The 17,137-nt window shown below is 41.4% G+C and overlaps 1 protein-coding gene across 3 annotated transcripts in view; it reads right to left on the bottom strand.

Moving 5' to 3' along the window:
- Positions 1-3,380, bottom strand: part of EPSTI1 (epithelial stromal interaction 1) — a 93,912-nt gene extending 90,532 nt beyond the window's left edge. For 2 of the 3 annotated variants that reach the window (XM_038569629.1, XM_038569630.1), the window contains exon 1: positions 3,238-3,380. In XM_038569629.1, coding sequence (XP_038425557.1) covers positions 3,238-3,365 — 128 coding nt within the window. In that variant the 5' untranslated portion in view covers positions 3,366-3,380. Of the gene's footprint in view, positions 1-1,474; positions 1,638-3,237 lie in introns of those variants that run through there. The other variant, XM_038569633.1, reaches the window with a different exon arrangement.
- Between the last annotated feature and the right edge of the window lie 13,757 nt (positions 3,381-17,137).

Genomic DNA, 17,137 nt, shown 5'->3' with positions numbered 1-17,137 from the left:
TTTTACTAAGATGTTATTTACCAGGCAACCATTTTCCTTGGTTTTCCAGTTCCCCTAAAGGAGACAAGTGGGAATAAACAATAGATAGAAGTTAGTGATGGAGATGTAGGAATTCAGAGTGGTCCAAACAGGATCTTAGATATGAAACACCTGGGCAGCCCCGGTGGCGCAGCGGTTTGGCGCTGCCTGCAGCCTGGGGTGTGATCCTGGAGACCCGGGATCGAGTCCCACATCGGGCTCCCTGCGTGGAGCCTGCTTCTCCCTCTGTCTGTGTCTCTGCCCCTCTCTCTGTGTGTCTATGAATAAAAAAATAAAATCAAAAAAAAAAAAAAGATATGAAACACCTAAAAGGGAATGTCTCCTATAATGCTCTACTGATTGCAACTGGTTCACAGTTTTTAAAATAAATACATAGGGGTAAACTGGGTGGCTCAGTCGGTGAATCCTCCAACTCTTGGTTTCAGCTCAGGTCAGGATCTCAGGGTTCTGGAATCAAGCCCCACGTGGGGGTCCTTGCTCCATGTGGAGTCTGCTTGAGACATTCCCTCTCCAGCCCTTTTCACCCTCTACCCCTTGCCCTTGTGTCTTAAATAAATAAATATTTAATAAATGAGTGAATCAGTTCTGGGAAAGCTGCTGAACTCTCCTACGTACTCTCTAATGGTCTATTACCAAATCTTAAAAAAATCACAAAATAGTATGCAGTGAGGTCTTCAGGTATTGAGACCTGGACAATTAATTAGAAAACATCCCTTTTCTGAACAATTTGGTCTGGCAAGATTCTGGGATAACTTAAAATCAAATAAAAATAGATGCAACCACTAATATTTAGAAATTGATGTGAGCTTGCATCTAAATGATTATATCTAAGTAGCTGTTCTTTAATAAACAGACACATAAAAGGTACTCATAATCCACATGAGACTGTATGTCCATGACCTCTACTACATTAAATGGTACAGCTGAGCTATAGATAACTTGAAATTAATGAATGTCTATTGTAGCAAGACATCTCCCATTCTGCCAAGGAGAGAAATGAAGTAATCTCTAACTGAAATCACCCAGGTTACCCACTCCATCTAAGGGTAACCCCAAGCCAAATAATATTAAAAGCCCGAATAATATTAAAAATATTTATGAATTCTTTCAAAATTAAGGGATGAAAGAAAATCTACTGTTTATTGGCCATAAGGTTATACACTATTCCTTAGCAACCGGCATGTCTTTCATGTGATTAGAAGTTGATGGAAAACGGGGAACTGAAAATGAAACCACTTGCAACAACTCCAATTCACAGAGGCAGCTCTTCAAAGGCACTGTGTACACCATACTATTGTGTTAAAGAAGCTTCTTCCACTGAGAAGAAAGAGAGGATCACTGACAAGGCATAAGAAAACGTTTCCAAGGTACCAAATGTAGACCCTGAACCGAAGACCAAGATAAAAATTACCTATAACAGTTCTTATGTACCCACCAACGCCAGGTCTGGAAATCCTGCAGCAGCTCTGCACCTCACCAAGTCCTACTTCCTCTGGTCCTAAGAGGTGGTTTATCCGGGAACTTTGTTGAGATGCAAGCTTGCTCCCAGACACAGCATATGAATCTCCTACACCCTAACACATTCCCTCTCCGCCCCTACCCTGGCAGCGGATATGAAGATATCATTTAGGGCACTGATCTTCTAAAACAGGAAGGAAAACATTTTTTTTTCATACCAGTTAAGAGTGTGAATTCTGGAAATACCTGGAAAGCTAGTAAGCAGCTCAGGCCCTTTCTACACAGGTCTTTTCAACCGCGCAGCTAGTCACAAGAATCAGGAAAACCATGTTCTTGAAAGGAACAGGAGCTCAGATTTGTAGTAAAGAACCGCAGACTGGGCCCACTCAATTTACAAGGTAGTAATTCCTGACTGCTTTTGCTAGGCAAATAAGCCTGCATGCTCCCAATCAATAAAATAAAATAAAAAACTAAAATAAAATAAAATAAAACAAAAGAACATAAAACAAACTAATAAAATAATAAAATAATAAAACAAAATAATAAAATAAAATAATAAAATAAAATAAAATTATAAAATAAAATTATAAAATTATAAAATAAAATTATAAAATAAAATTATAAAATTATAAAATAAAATTATAAAATAAAATTATAAAATAAAATAATAAATAATAAATAATAGTAATAAATAAAACAAAATCATAAAATAAAACAAAATAATGAAATAAAATAAATAAAATAAAATGATAAAATAATAAAATAAAATAAAATTATAAAATCATAAAATGGGATCCCTGGGTGGCGCAGCGGTTTAGCGCCTGCCTTTGGCCCAGGGCGCGATCCTGGAGACCCGGGATCGAATCCCACATCGGGCTCCCGGTGCATGGAGCCTGCTTCTCCCTGTGCCTGTGTCTCTGCCTCTCTCTCTGACTATCATAAATAAATAAAAATTTAAAAAATAAAAATAAAAAAATAAAATCATAAATTATAAAATAAAAAATGATAAATTATAAATTATAAATCATAAAATAAAACAAAATTATAAAATAAAATTATAAAATAGAATTATAAAATAGAATTATAAAATTATAAAATAAAATCATAAAACCATAGGGATCCCTGGGTGGCGCAGCGGTTTAGCGCCTGCCTTTGGCCCAGGGCGCGATCCTGGAGACCCGGGATCGAATCCCACATCGGGCTCCCGGTGCATGGAGCCTGCTTCTCCCTCTGCCTGTGTCTCTGCCTCTATCTCTCTCTCTCTGTGACTATCATAAAATAAAAAAAAAATTAAAAAAAAAAAATCATAAAACCATAAAATAAAATGAAACAAAATTATAAAATAAAATAAAATAATAAAATGAAATAAAATTATAAAATAGAATCATAAAATGAAATAATAAAATAATAAAACAAAATAATAAAATAAAATTATTTTAAAATTTTATAAAATTATAAAATAAAATCATAAATAAAATCATAAAATAATAAATAAAATAAAATAAAATATAAAATAAAATAAATAAGATAAAATACAATAAAATATAAAATAAAATAATAAAATTTAAAAATAAAATAAAAATAAATAAATAAAATAATTAAAATAAAATAAAAAAATAAAGTAAAATAAAATAAATAAAATAAATAAAATAAATACAAAACAAAAACCTGCGACTGGGCCCCGGTGGTCTCCGGCTCCCAGCGGCCGAGAGGCGCCTGCGCGACGGCTCCAGTACTTACGGGCGGCGGGCGGCGGGCCCGGGGCTGTCCTCCGCGGGGCTCCGGGGCGCCCCCTCCACGCCGGGGCGGGGACCCTGCGGCGGGCCTGGCTCCGTGCGCGGCCCCCGGGCGTGGGTGCGGGTGAACATGGCTCAGGTCGGCGGTCCCGGGCGGCCACGGCGGGAGGGACGCGGGCGGGGACGCCTGGGGAGTCTCGAGGGCGATCCCCAAGGGTTTTAACAGCTCGAGTTTCGATTTCCCGCGGCCGCGCCGCGCAGCTGGCCCGCCCCCGCCCCCGCCCCCCCGCCTCCCCCGGCCTCCCCCGGCCTCCCCCGGCCTCTCCCGGCGGCGCCCTCTGCCCTTAGGGCGGGCGCGGGCTGGGGCCGCGCGGCCTGGGGGGCTGCGGAGGGCGGGGGCGGCTCCCGGCCTCACCCACCGCCCCCTGGGAGCGTGGGAGGGACACCTGTCCTCCGCCGCCCGCACCTTGGCGGCGAGCAGCACCAGGGGACCAGAACCCCGAAAGATGCCTTCGGGGCGGCTTAACAGGTAACCCCGATTTGGGGTTACTGCTGGATATTTGAGACCGTGAGTAGTGTGTATGAACCTTCGGACGCCAGAGCTGGGATGAATAAATAAATAAAACCATCTTTTTTTTTTTTTGAGATTTTTATTTATTCATTCATGAGAGCCAGGCAGAGAGAGAAGCAGGCTCCTTGCAGGGACTCGATCCCGGGACTCCAGAATCACGCCCTGGGTTGAAGGCAGACGCTCCACCGCGGAGCCACCCTGGCGTCCCAATAAAATTGCCTCTAATAAATATAATAAATTTCCCTTTTCTTTAAGTCTTATTTTACTTACTCATGAGAGATACAGGCAGAGGGAGAAGCAGGCTCCACGGAGCGAGCCCACGTGAGACTCGACCCCGGGTCTCCAGGGTCACGCCCCGGGCCGCAGGTGGCGCTAAACTGCTGCGCCAACGGAGCTGACCTAAAGGTTTCCCTTTTACCGGTAATGACTGCTGTTTGGCTGTTGCGCAACTACTTTCAAGGTAAAGGAAATGCAAAGTGAATTCAAACCCCTCTTCCCCCTCTCCCCCCAAAAAAAAGCCCAACAGTGAAGCAAACTCTTAAATCACCTGCACCTTGGTGGCATTAGCGTTTGTTTACATGTCTCCTACCACGCAGGTTGTGGGAGGCAAGAGACGGCTCTCATTTTTTGTATAGCCGGCATTATGACTGTCGTGATCACCCCCAAGACATCAGGATCACCAGGGAGCTTTATAAGGGACGCCTGGGGGGCTCAGGGGTTGAGCCTGCCTTAGGCCCAAGTCCTGACCCCATCGAGTCCCATATCAGCCTCCTTGCAGGGAGCCTGCTTCTCCCTCTGCCTGTGTCTCTGCCTCTCTCTGTGTGTCTCGAATGAATGAATGAATGAATGAATGAATGAATGAATGAATGAATGAATGAATTTCTAAAAAAGAAGAATCACCAGGGAGCTTTTTAAAAATATGGCTGCTGGGCAGTCCCAGTGGCTCAGCGGTTTAGCGCCGCCTGCAGCCCAGGGTGTGATCCTGGAGACTCAGGATCGAGTCCTACAACAGGCTCCCTGCATGGACCCTGCTTCTCCCTATGCCTGTTTCTGTGCTTTTCTCTCTCCTCTCTGTGTGTTCTCATAAATAAATAAAATCTTAAAATAAAAATATGGATGCTGAGACTCACCCCCAGATCTACAAATACAGTCTTGCAAATCCATATTTGAAAAAGTCCCCGTACCATAGTTGGATGTCTTGCACAGACCAGGTGTGTAAACAATATTTCTTGAATGTCTGATGCCTTTCAGCTTGTCCAAGGATTTGCATTTCTAACAGGTGTCCTGGAGATACCAGTCTTGGGACCACCCTTTGAGAGGGCTGCTGTGGGTTCATATGGAAGGCGCAGAAGGTTTTTCAATAGGGCAGTTATGTAATAACATATTTGAGAAAGCTCTGCCAGCAATTGTGAAGGCGAAACTAAAAAATGAAGAGACTGAAATATGTGAGATAAATTAGGAGCCTGCTTGCTATAATCTAGCCAGGAAATACAGGCTTCAACTGAGGCAATACTACGTGAAATAGGAAGCAGGGAGCAGAGTCCAAACATCCCAAATGAAAGGCTAACACGGTGAGATTAAAAAACTAGATGCAGAGGTGCCTGGCTGGCTCAGTGGGAAGGGCATGCAACTCTTGATCTTGGGGTTGTGAGTTCAAGCCTCAGGTTAGGTGTAGAGATTACTTTAAGAAAATAAAATCTTTAAAAAAATACTTAAAAATAACTAGATGCAGAAGGGAACTGAGCTCCAGAGGTAGTAAAGACAGATGGGGAGACAGGTTTTACAGTACTCTGAAACCCCGCTCTGCCACATACCAGCCTCATGACCAAGGACAAGTCACTGATTTTCCCAGAGGCCCAGTTTCCTGGTCTGCACTACATGGAATGAAGTTATAATACTTACCTTGTGGGGAACTGCACGGAATAAAGAGATCATCTACACTGGTGCTTCTCAAATGGAGTTGGGGTTGATTTTTGCCTCCAGCAGACATTTGGCAATACCTAGAGACACTTTTTTTTTTTAAGATTTTATTTATTTATTCATGAGACACACACAGAGAGAGAGAGAGAGAGAGGCAGAGACACAGGCAGAGGGAGAAGCAGGCTCCATGCAGGGAGCCCGACGTGGGACTCGATCCCGGGTCTCCAGGATCAGGCCCTGGGCTGAAGGCGGTGCTAAACCACTGGGCCACCCGGGGCTGCCCCTGGAGACACTTCTTACTGTGAAGCCTAGCAGGGGGTCAGGGTGTGTCTCCTGGCATCTAGAGGGTTCAGGCCAGGGATGCTGCTAAATATCCTGTAATGGACAGGACAGCCTCCCAGAACAGAGAATCATCCTGCCCAAAAAGTCAGTAACACTGAGGTTGAAAAATCCCTATCTACACAATTTGCCTAGTTTAGAGTCCCAGTAATTTAACGGTAACTATAAGGTTTTCGCTTTGTGTGTAGGTAGAAGGCAGAACCATTCATCATTAACCAGGAAGAGGGACAGGTTTTTGGCACAGGTAAAAGACCTTGATTTGGGGATCCCTGGGTGGCGCAGCGGTTTGGCGCCTGCCTTTGGCCCGGGGCGCGATCCTGGAGACCCGGGATCGAATCCCACGTCGGGCTCCCGGTGCATGGAGCCTGCTTCTCCCTCTGCCTGTGTCTCTGCCTCTCTCTCTCTCTCTCTCTCTGTGACTATCATAAATAAATAAAAATTTTGAAAAAAAAGACCTTGATTTGGAAACTGTTGGGTTGCAGGTGGCTGCAGGGTGAGAAAGGCAGTTCTAGAACCCACCAAAAAGTGGAATCTGGGTGGTCTTTCTGGAGGCAATCTTCTTCAAAATGTCACCTGCTGGGAAAATACCAGCAAAGGAGAAAGCAGTTGTTGTTTGGTGATTGGATTCAATTCAAAGTTTGAATAAGGGAAAAATGGTTCCTCTGATGGAGCTAGTAATAACACAGACTTCAGGAATACACTTATTTATTTTATAACCCAACCATGTAGCATACCAAGGTTTCAAACATGAGATAGAAGTTGAGGTAATAGGCAAAGCCTGAATTGCTTAATCTGTTCATTTCTCATTTTGCTATATTCTCAGTGTTAAAAAAAAAGTGTCTATGATTTATTATTGCAACAGACTCCTTTAGGATACTTGCGAGTGGTTATCTGCTTGTGCATCACATATGCTCTTACTTAATGTGTGTGTATTTGTATGAGAATATGGGCTGGCCTTTTACCAGGGTTGCTCAGAGTCGTGGGCTTCTACAGCAATGGCTGGTGGAGAGAAGCACAGTGAGTGGAGAAAGTTCTGGATCCCCACCACTGTCTCAACCAGAGTATGTTAGCTCTTATCTCTTCCATGTACTGGATTGCTGCCTGATTCTGTTTGCACAAGAGTGGCTTTAAAAGTTCGATGAACCAGGACAGCCCGGGTGGCTCAGTGGTTTACTGCTGCCTTCAGCCCAGGGCTTGACCCTGGAGACCTGGGGTCCAGTCCTGTGTCGGGCTCCTTGCATGGAGCCTGCTTCTCCCTCTGCCTGTGCCTGTCTCTCTCTGTCTCTCATGAATAAATAAATAAAATCTTTGGGAAAAAAAAAAAAAAAGCCTGATGAACCATTGTAACTAGATAATTGCCTGTATGTTTTAAGGGAAATGAAGGAATCCCTAAAATCTGGTGAGATTGTTAAATTGCCTGAAATTTGGCCAATTAGAGATTCCTTTAGGAAATGGTTTTCTTTTAATATGTAACAGCCTCTGGGAAATAATCATTTATTCATTCCTTTAGGTAAAGGAGTTTAAGCAAAAGATATTTTGGGGTAGGTAAGAGGGAACCTGAGAGAAAGAAAAGGAGGATTCAAAAGGATGTACACAGGAATATGTTGTAAAATGAGATATTGATAGGGAATGGCAATTCAGGATTACAATGAGTTTTAATCTAAGATAAGATTAAAAATAAGATGAAATCAAAAAGAAACTTCACCAATTTGGGCTAATGCTAACATGTCCAAGTATGTCCTTTATCTTCCAAGGAAATAAATGAAAACATATATCTGATTTTTAAATTAGTTGTCTTCCATTACTGTTTCATTACTGTGAGTAAATACAGAGACATAGATTCTTAGCTGTTGCTTGTCATAAAGTATCTCAATGTGAATCTCAGTTTCTGAAAATTCTAAAAGTCATGCTTCCTTAAATTTGATTCTGCAGTGAAAAGTTAAATTAAGCCAAAAGATTGAGGACGCAGCTATTTTAAAGCATTTATTTCTCTCTTCCAACAAAGGAACAATGTAAAACTCACCTACTACTAGGCATCTCCTCATTTTAAGTGTGTGTGTGTGTGTATTTGTATATAAGCCTATTTATGTTGTGGCAATTCTATATTCTTTAGGAATTCTTTAAATTTATGCCATAAAATCATGGAATGCTACAATTATAAGTCACCTTAAGTTCATAGAATAGATGTTTATTGAATGATAAGCACAGACTCCTAATCTGTTTGACCCAGGAACTACAGTGGGGAGCAGATAGACCTTATTTTGCTAACTTCACATTTCAGACCGTCTAGCCACCTCATTTTAGACAGGAGGAAACAGAAACTTAGAGAAGTCACGTGGCTTGTCAGTATTGTGTAATAGCTTAGTGGCGGAACCAGAACTTGAATTTAGGTCTCCTGAGCCCACGTCTAACTGTCCACATTTTGGAAGATGATTGTGACAATATATATCTTTTGACAAAATCCAGAATTTGGAATGCTGTTCATTTCTTATAATTTTCCCCATGAGCAGCTATGTATTTTTTTTTTCAAAAAACAGTTATGTCAAAGTCTCTAAACCTATTAGAATCAAAAGTAATAAAAACCATCGTGCTCCAGCACTCATCCCTATAATTCCATGGTCAAATAATCTTTATAGTGACAGTGCTTTATACAACTTGTCAAATTTTCATGAATAGCAAACATGCTAAATTTGGGTTAGAATTCCTTTTTCTTTAACAGCATTAAAATACTGAGCTGTATAGTGAGCATAAAGAATTCTACTGGGGAATGGAAAGATGTACATTTGTTCTCTCTGTTTTTCTGATGATGAGTACTGTCGCTTGGGGAAATGAGGAGAAATGTGCTTTCACTAATATTTGCTATCTTCTGGAAGGTGGCTTGCATTAATTTATTGGTAAACTCAGATCTGAGGCAAGGGTAGTGGCTTCCATCTCTGGGTTCTAACATTGCAGAGTAGCTGTCACAGACCTCTGCTGGCTGCAGGGATGAAAGGAATCTCCCTTAACTGGGGAAAGTTCTGAAGACTCTTGTCAGTGGCATGGGAGAGAAATTCCCCTGAAGGGTTCCTTTAGCTGTGACAAATGAATCAAACAGAAACTTTCCACAGCACTGGCCATTTTGAACCCCACCACTATGCCTTTTCCAAAAATGCTCTCTCTTAGGGAACTCCTCATTGTCCTGATGTTTTAACTCTAAGCCAGCTCCTGTGAGTGTTCACATCCTTTGTAAATATGGCCAAGTATGTAAGAGAAAGCGTAGTGTAGGGGCAAGGGGCAGAAGACCTAAATTTGAGACCTGGCAGAGACATTTAAAAATTTTGTGACCTCGGGCAAACACTGAAACTCTCTCAGGTTTGGTTGCTTCATTTGTAAAATGGAAATATTAATCATAATAAGACCAGCTGTCCAATCTACCTTCAGGGGTTTGTGATGGCCAAATGAGATAACGTGTATGAAAGTGGTTCGCAAATTGCACCTTGATGCCAAATAAATGGAAAGTTGTGTTGTGGTTTTTTTTTTTTTTTTTTGAGCTGTCAATGCAAGCACTTTATATATGTTTTCTAATAATACTTAAATTGGTCGTCAAAGAGTTCTTAACTTTAGTTCCAGCAGCTCTTGGCTTTCAGTTGCTAAAACATTACAGAGCTACACCCTCAGTGTGTTTTATCTTGAAATCTCTTTCAGAATAGAAATAAAGCTGTTTATAGTTTTACCCAGCAATATATAAATACCTGGCACAAGAGTACAGTCCGCAGTGAAACTGGAACTTGGCATAACTGGAAGGCACTGAGCACGACATAGACATTTCATGACATTGCTCCATCTCTAATGTCTTCTAGAAGCCAACAAGAGTTCCATTTCTATGGATAAAACCTAGCATTCTCCTATTTGACTTGACTCCTAAAAAGGAGCCATGGCCTTGTATGCTTCCAGGATTGTGATTGGGGTTGAGTGTCCCCGAAGGTACTCCACAGAAGTTAGAATTCAAGACCCTCCTGAATAGTCCTCAGAGGCCAGCCAACCAATATGGCTCTTATTCCTGGAATTCCAGTAAAACAATCTCTGACAGAGGGAGAGTCATAAAAATGATTACAATAATGAGGATAAATTCAGTCTGAAGAGAGGGAATGATTCCCATGTTATGCATCCTGGATTTGTCATGCAAGTTTCAGGCTTTGTCAGATCGATCTGTGTTTAGATCTTGGCTCTACCACTTATAACTGACAGACATTGAATGAACTTCTGAACATCTCAGGGCTTTGATTTCTTCAACTATGAAATGAAAATGAGTTATAGAGCTACTGAACGTGGTTGTACACATAAGGTAAGCATAAAGTGTTTAGTATCATGTATCCAACATAGTATACTGAATAAATACAGTGATTAATACTATTTAAATTCTCAAAAAATAAAGTGAGCTGGGCAAAATACTTGAACAAGTACTTTACATTAAAAAGATATCCAAGGGCAGCGCTGGTGGCTCAGCGGTTTAGCGTCGCCTTCAGCCCAGGGAGTGATCCTGGAGACCCGGGATCGAGTCCCATGTCGGGCTCCCTGCATGGAACCTGCTTTTCCCTCTGCCTGTGTATCTGCCTCTATCACTCTCATGAATGAATAAATAAAATCTTAAAAAAAAAATATATATATATATATATATATCCAAATGGCTAGTAAATATATGGAAAGGAGCTCCACTTTATCTATCATGGGGGAAATGTATATTAAAATTATAGTGAGGGGATCCCTGGGTGGCGCAGCGGTTTGGCGCCTGCCTTTGGCCCAGGGCGCGATCCTGGAGACCCGGGATCGAATCCCACATCGGGCTCCCTGCATGGAGCCTGCTTCTCCCTCTGCCTGTGTCTCTGACTCTCTCTCTCTCTCTCTGTGACTATCATGAATAAATAAAATCTTAAAAATAAAAAAAATAATAATAAAATTATAGTGAGATGCCTCCATATACTCAACAGAGTTACTAAAATGAAAGAAAAAAGCTACTGTGAGAATGTGAAACTAAAATTCTCATGCCCTGACTTGACTTAGGCTAGTGGGCTTGTAAATTAGTATTTTTTTGAAAAATTGACAGAATTTTCTAAGGTTGAATATTTTCCTATCTAGCCATTCCACTGTATGTGGATTTACCAAGTCCTGTACCAAAATTTCACATAAGCATGATTCATAGAGTATAAAACTAGAAATGATTTACATACCTATCAGTAATGGATGGATTGTAAATCAAACTATCATGCTGTACACTTTAAACTTATACAGTGATGTATATCAATTGTATCTTAGAACTAGGGAAAAAAACCCAAAATGACAAAAAGAAATAATAATAGATGGATAAATGGTGGTATATTCCTACGATGTAAGACTACATATGAAGAGTTCTGTATTTGTCATTCTCTAAGTGCTAGATGGCCATTTATCTTACTTTCTCAGGCTATTTTCAGGCATGATTATATTTCTATCTAGCCCCTCTCACTCATGTAACATATTAGTTAAACTACATGTTTAGCTGTAATAGTAGAGACTCAAAATAACTATAGTTTAAACAGCTAAGAAATTTGCTCTCAGGTACTAATCCTAGCATATGCCAGCCAGGGCTAGTACAGTGATGGTGTTACTGTATTAGGGTGTCAAGGGTCCAGGCTTCTATTGCGCTGCTCTGGCTTCTCTAGGGTATTTCCCGTTTCTACGTCTAATACATAAATAATCCAGCTGGTGAAGAGGGAGTAAAAGAAATTGTGGGACAGCTTTATCTTTACGTGCACAACCTAGAGATGGCACTCAGTACATTTGCTCACATTTCACTGGTCAAATTTAGTTGCATAGCCACATCTAGCCACAAGAGAGGCCAAGAAACGAGGTCTTACTGAATTTAACATATATTTATTGAGTATCTAGTATAAACCAGGCACTGGGGATATAGTAGTGAATAAACCCATCAAAAATCCCTCTGCCACATGCTTTCATGCTAGATGGACAACTGACAAAGCAAATAAGTAAGTAAGATCTATAGTGTGTTAGATATTGTTAAATACTAAGGTATTCAGATTTCAAGATGGCCTCCAGTGATTCTTGCTTCCTACCCCAAATCTGGGATGAATTGTAATGCAGAAGTCATCAGCTAAAATATAGTACCCAGAAGTGTGGTGCAGTCTAATGAAGACTGAAAATATGGGCTTGGCTTCAAAGCTGGTCAGAGGACAGAAGCAAGAAGGACTCTGAGGAGAATGTCGGCACAAATTTAGGAGCATTGTTAGGGATCTTTATTGTGTGGTGGTAGATAGTAACACTGTGACCTGCGGTAATATGGGAAGTAGAAAATGTACCTAATGAACTGAGTGAGCCAGTCAAGAAGATGTTCAGGCAGACTATGGAAGATCCTGCCTCTTTCATTCTTGCTCCTTATAGTAAAATGTGGGAAGAGACAAAGAACCTAAATGAAGGGTTATCTAAAAGGAGCTAGGAATTGCCTCTCCAATGGCAAACTATGCTGCCATTAAGAAATGGCTCTGGGAAGAGATCAAATCAGACCACCATCATGAGAGCCTGATCTAAAATAGAACATGAGGGATCCCTGGGTGGCGCAGCGGTTTGGCGCCTGCCTTTGGCCCGGGGCGCGATCCTGGAGACTCGGGATCGAATCCCACGTCGGGCTCCCGGTGCATGGAGCCTGCTTCTCCCTCTGCCTGTGTCTCTGCCTCTCTCTCTCTCTCTGTGTGACTATCATGAATAAATAAATAAAATCTTTAAAAAAAAAATAAATAAATAAAATAAAATAGAACATGAGAGAGTGGCTATTGATTCCTTCATTAAGAAATCAGAATGATTAAAAAGAAAATGAAAAAGAAAAAGAAAAAAAAGAACTCAGAATGATCTAAGGAAATAAATATCTCTAGGAACCATTCAGTCAAAGAATACAACTTTTAGAAGATTAAAAATGTCATCCTTTAACACTCTGCCACTCTGCCACTCTTGCCACTCTGCCAAGGTGTGGTTTTGGTCCAATGGGATAAACCCAAATGACATTTATTTAAAAAAAAAAAAAAAAAAAACACAACTCAGACTGATTATTTATTTATTTATTTATTTTTAAGTAATCTCTCCACTCAATGTGGGGCTTGAACTTACAACTCCAAGACCAAGAGTCACCTACTCTACTGACTGAGGCAGTCAGGCACCCCACCGAAAACTTTTGAAGAGAATTGTATTTTCAGAAATGTCACCAGTTTGGACTGAAATTGACAAATACATGATGAAATGGAGTCTCACACTGACAGGGATCAGGCTGGGAAAACTAGCCCTGCACACATGGGCTACCTCTCATGGAAAATAGAAGATAACTCAAAGGGCAGAACTGAAAGCCCACAGTGTGTAACCAAATGCCACAAAAAGTTATTCCCAGGCCTCGAGTCCTAATCAAGGAAGTGCCAACTTGTACCCTGTTGAATTTCAGAATCACTATGTTCCTCCCATTTCCCCCTTCGAGCAAAGCACCTATATTGGTTATCCTTTGCACATTCCACCATTTTATGTGGGATATGTTGGGGACAGATAACTGGACCCCTTACTTCATAGGCCTTCAGGTCAAGAGAAACCATACTGGAGGAGCTATACCTAAGTAACAACCTGTGTGGAGTCTCACCTGCACCAGACTTGATGTAGATAACAAGATTCTAGATTTTTGAGCTGATGCTCTAATGAGATGAGGCTTGGGAGGAGACGAGTATAGTTTGCATGTGAACCTGTGGGGACCCATGGGCATACTGTTGGTAGCTGGCCTCCATGGTGGCCTCCAGTGATTCTTGTGTTCTGCTATTCTTGCCCTTTTGTTTCCTCCAACTAAGGACTGTGCGGTGTAATCCTCAGCCCCTAATCAAGATGACTATAACTCTAACTGACATCTTGATGCAGCCTGAGCAAGAACCATGCAGCTAAGCTGCTCCTGAATTTCTGCCTCACATAACTGCTTGAGAAAATATTTAATATTATTTTAAGCCACTATATGTTGGGGGAATATGTGATGCAGCAGTGGATAACTAATACAAATACGAGGAGAGGGATCCCTGGGTGGCGCAGCGGTTTAGCACCTGCCTTTGGCCCAGGGCGTGATCCCGGAGACCCGGGATCGAATCCCACATCAGGCTATTGGTGCATGGAGCCTGCTTCTCCCTCTGCCTGTGTCTCTGCCTCTCTCTCTCTCGCTCTCTCTCTGTGTGACTATCATAAATAAATAAAAGAAAACAAAAAACACTTACAAATACGAGGAGAAAAATTAAAGTGGAAAGAGAATGGGAAGTAAAATTTGTATGAAATGTTAGATAGGGTAGCCAGGAAATGTCTTCCTGTGACCTCTGAGTAGGGATCTCGGGGATGTGAGGGCACCAGAAGAGCATTTCAGGTTAGAAAGCATGTTGATACTCAAAATATTCAATGACCAGTATGACACAGGCACTGCCCAGTCACAGCATATGCCCAAACCAATAAAAACTAATGCAAGTCATAAACATCCCCTAGGGCCTCATGTTGAAACCCAGCTGAATTTCAGCCTTGAGCAATTGGAATAGAGTCAAATGCCCTGAGGTAAGAAAATGTCTGTGTTGGATAAACAACAAAAACGTGGATGTGAGCAGAAGGAGAGAGTAGTAGGAAATAAGGACAGAAGCATAACTCAGAGCCAGGCCATACAGGGTCCTTTAAGTCATAGTAAAGCTTTTGGCTTTTACTCCCGTGAAATGGGAAGCATTTGGAGGATTTGGTGCAGGGGAGTAATGTGATGTAACATGTTTTAACAAGATCGCTGTGGCTGATGTTTTGAGAATAGACTGAAAGAAAGCAAGAGTAGAAGCAGGGAGGCAAGTTGAGAGGCAGTTGCAATGATCCAGATGAGAAATGATGATGCCTTGAACCACATACAGACACTTGCACATGCACGCACACGCACACACACACAGTAGAGGTGGTGAGAAATGCCCAGATTCTTGATATATTTTTAAAGTATAATGAACAGGAATTTTAGTGTAAGATGAACAGAAACAGATTGGATGTGACTTGTAGAGAGTCAGGGATGATCTGAAGGTTTTCAGCTCCAGCTGCTGGAAGATGGAGTTGCCATCAAGGCTGTGAGGGAGATGTTTCTGGTATTGGTGGTTTGGAAGGGTATTGTCATGAGCTCACTTTTGGACATGTTGAGTTTTAAGAGCCTACTAGACATCCAAGTAGAGTAAGTTGTTAAAGAAGAAGTGTGGGTTCAAGGAAGATGCCCAAACTGAAGACATAAATTTGGAATTCACTGGCTTATAGAGTGTATAAAAACCCAGGTGGTTGGATGAGATGACCTAGAAAGGGAGTTTTGTTTTTTTGTTTATGATAGTCAGAGAGAGAGAGAGAGAGGCAGAGACACAGGCAGAGGGAGAAGCAGGCTCCATGCACCGGGAGCCCGACGTGGGATTCGATCCTGGGTCTCCAGGATCACACCCTGGGCCAAAGGCAGGCGCCAAACCTCTGCGCCACCCAGGGATCCCAGAAAGGGAGTTTAAACAGAAAAGAGAACTTGGGTGTCCTTTTCCCTATCTTTAAATTATAGAAGCAATTTTATCACTACAGAAGAAGGGAAGCAACAATATTGAAGGAGAACTAGAATTCTCTCCCTGCTTATTCCAGGTGCACGCTGGTCAGTTAGTAATAATGCAGAGGTATGTTATTCTTTATGTTGGCAAATTGAACACGAATAAAAATTAAATTTATTTAAAAAAAAAAAGAATGCAGAGGTATTCAGGGTGGACATTGGTCAGCCAGGCCAATGTTCTGGTTGGTCCGGGGTCAGCACTGAGAGTATAAGAACAGAGGTTCAGACACATCTGAACCTCCAAAAACTCAAGTCCAATTGGGAACACAGTCACAGACAAGGTGGAAAATCTATTGATTGACTAGCTCAGCGGTCCTCAATGTTAGCTACCTTTGGAATCACTTGGGCAGCGTTAGAATTACGGAGGTTCCACCCCCAGAATTCTGATTTCATTGGTCTGGGGTACAGCGTGGACACTGGGAATTTTACAGGCTTGCCAGGGATTCCAATGTACAGCTGAGGTTGAGAATCAGCCCCGTAGATGAAGAACTACAGTTAATAAGTCACCATTATCAGCTCTTTTAGGAGCAGCTCTTAGCTTCCTTTTTGTCCAGACAAACATTAGAGAGAAGTTACTAAACCATAACAAAATGACAGCTTAGAAGGCTGAAAAATAGACAAAGTGTAGGGAGAAATCTTGAACTTATATTTTACATCGCTTCTCGTAGGTCATTTCTCAGAACATTAGGCCTAGACCAAATGCTGGCTGCCAGCAGAACAACAATTTGGGTTTTTTTGTAGTTTGTGATGGAGTAGATGTTGTATAGTATAGAGCAGCAGCAGTAGCTGGATAGGATAACGAAATATGTACACAGAATGTACTAAAACATAGGCTGTGGCAAGGAATGTAATACCTGACACTTTTTAGGAGAATGAGGAAAAAGTAAGGATATAAAAATTGGTTATTGTTGTAAGAAATTTCTTAACGGTTTGACAGTGCTTTCAAAACTCCTTCTGAACTCCTATCTGGTAAGTCTGTTGTCAGAGTATGGTTCTACGTGGACCCCATGCAGCCAACCCTGAAAAGGTCATACTGTTCTCAGGGCCGGAGTCGGGGAACATCACCTCAATGAGACTGAGTTTTGTTTTTTCACAGGGTTGAGAAAAATAAAAGTATTTGGAAGGGCAAGCCCACATCACCTTCAGTCCCTTTTGCGTTCAATACATTTTCACAGCCATAAAGTAGGAAGAACAAGTAAAATGGGAAGAGAGTAGCACAGTTTGTACTGTCAGTATTAGAGATTCTTTGCTATTCAGTGTGGGTTCAAACAATCCAATAGACTTTCGTCTCAAAACCTCACAAATTCACATAGAATCTGCCACAAAAACAAAGATAAGACCCAAACAAACAAACAAAAAAACCCCACAATTTCCTGGTTGTGTTTGTCCACAATACTTTTTCTGTTGCAAACGGCCTTGGATCATCATACCGTTATTTCCTTG

This window comes from Canis lupus, chromosome 22 (genome assembly GCF_011100685.1).
Source record: "Canis lupus familiaris isolate Mischka breed German Shepherd chromosome 22, alternate assembly UU_Cfam_GSD_1.0, whole genome shotgun sequence".
NCBI lineage: Eukaryota > Metazoa > Chordata > Mammalia > Carnivora > Canidae > Canis > Canis lupus.
This window is presented reverse-complemented; position numbering and strand designations above follow the sequence as displayed.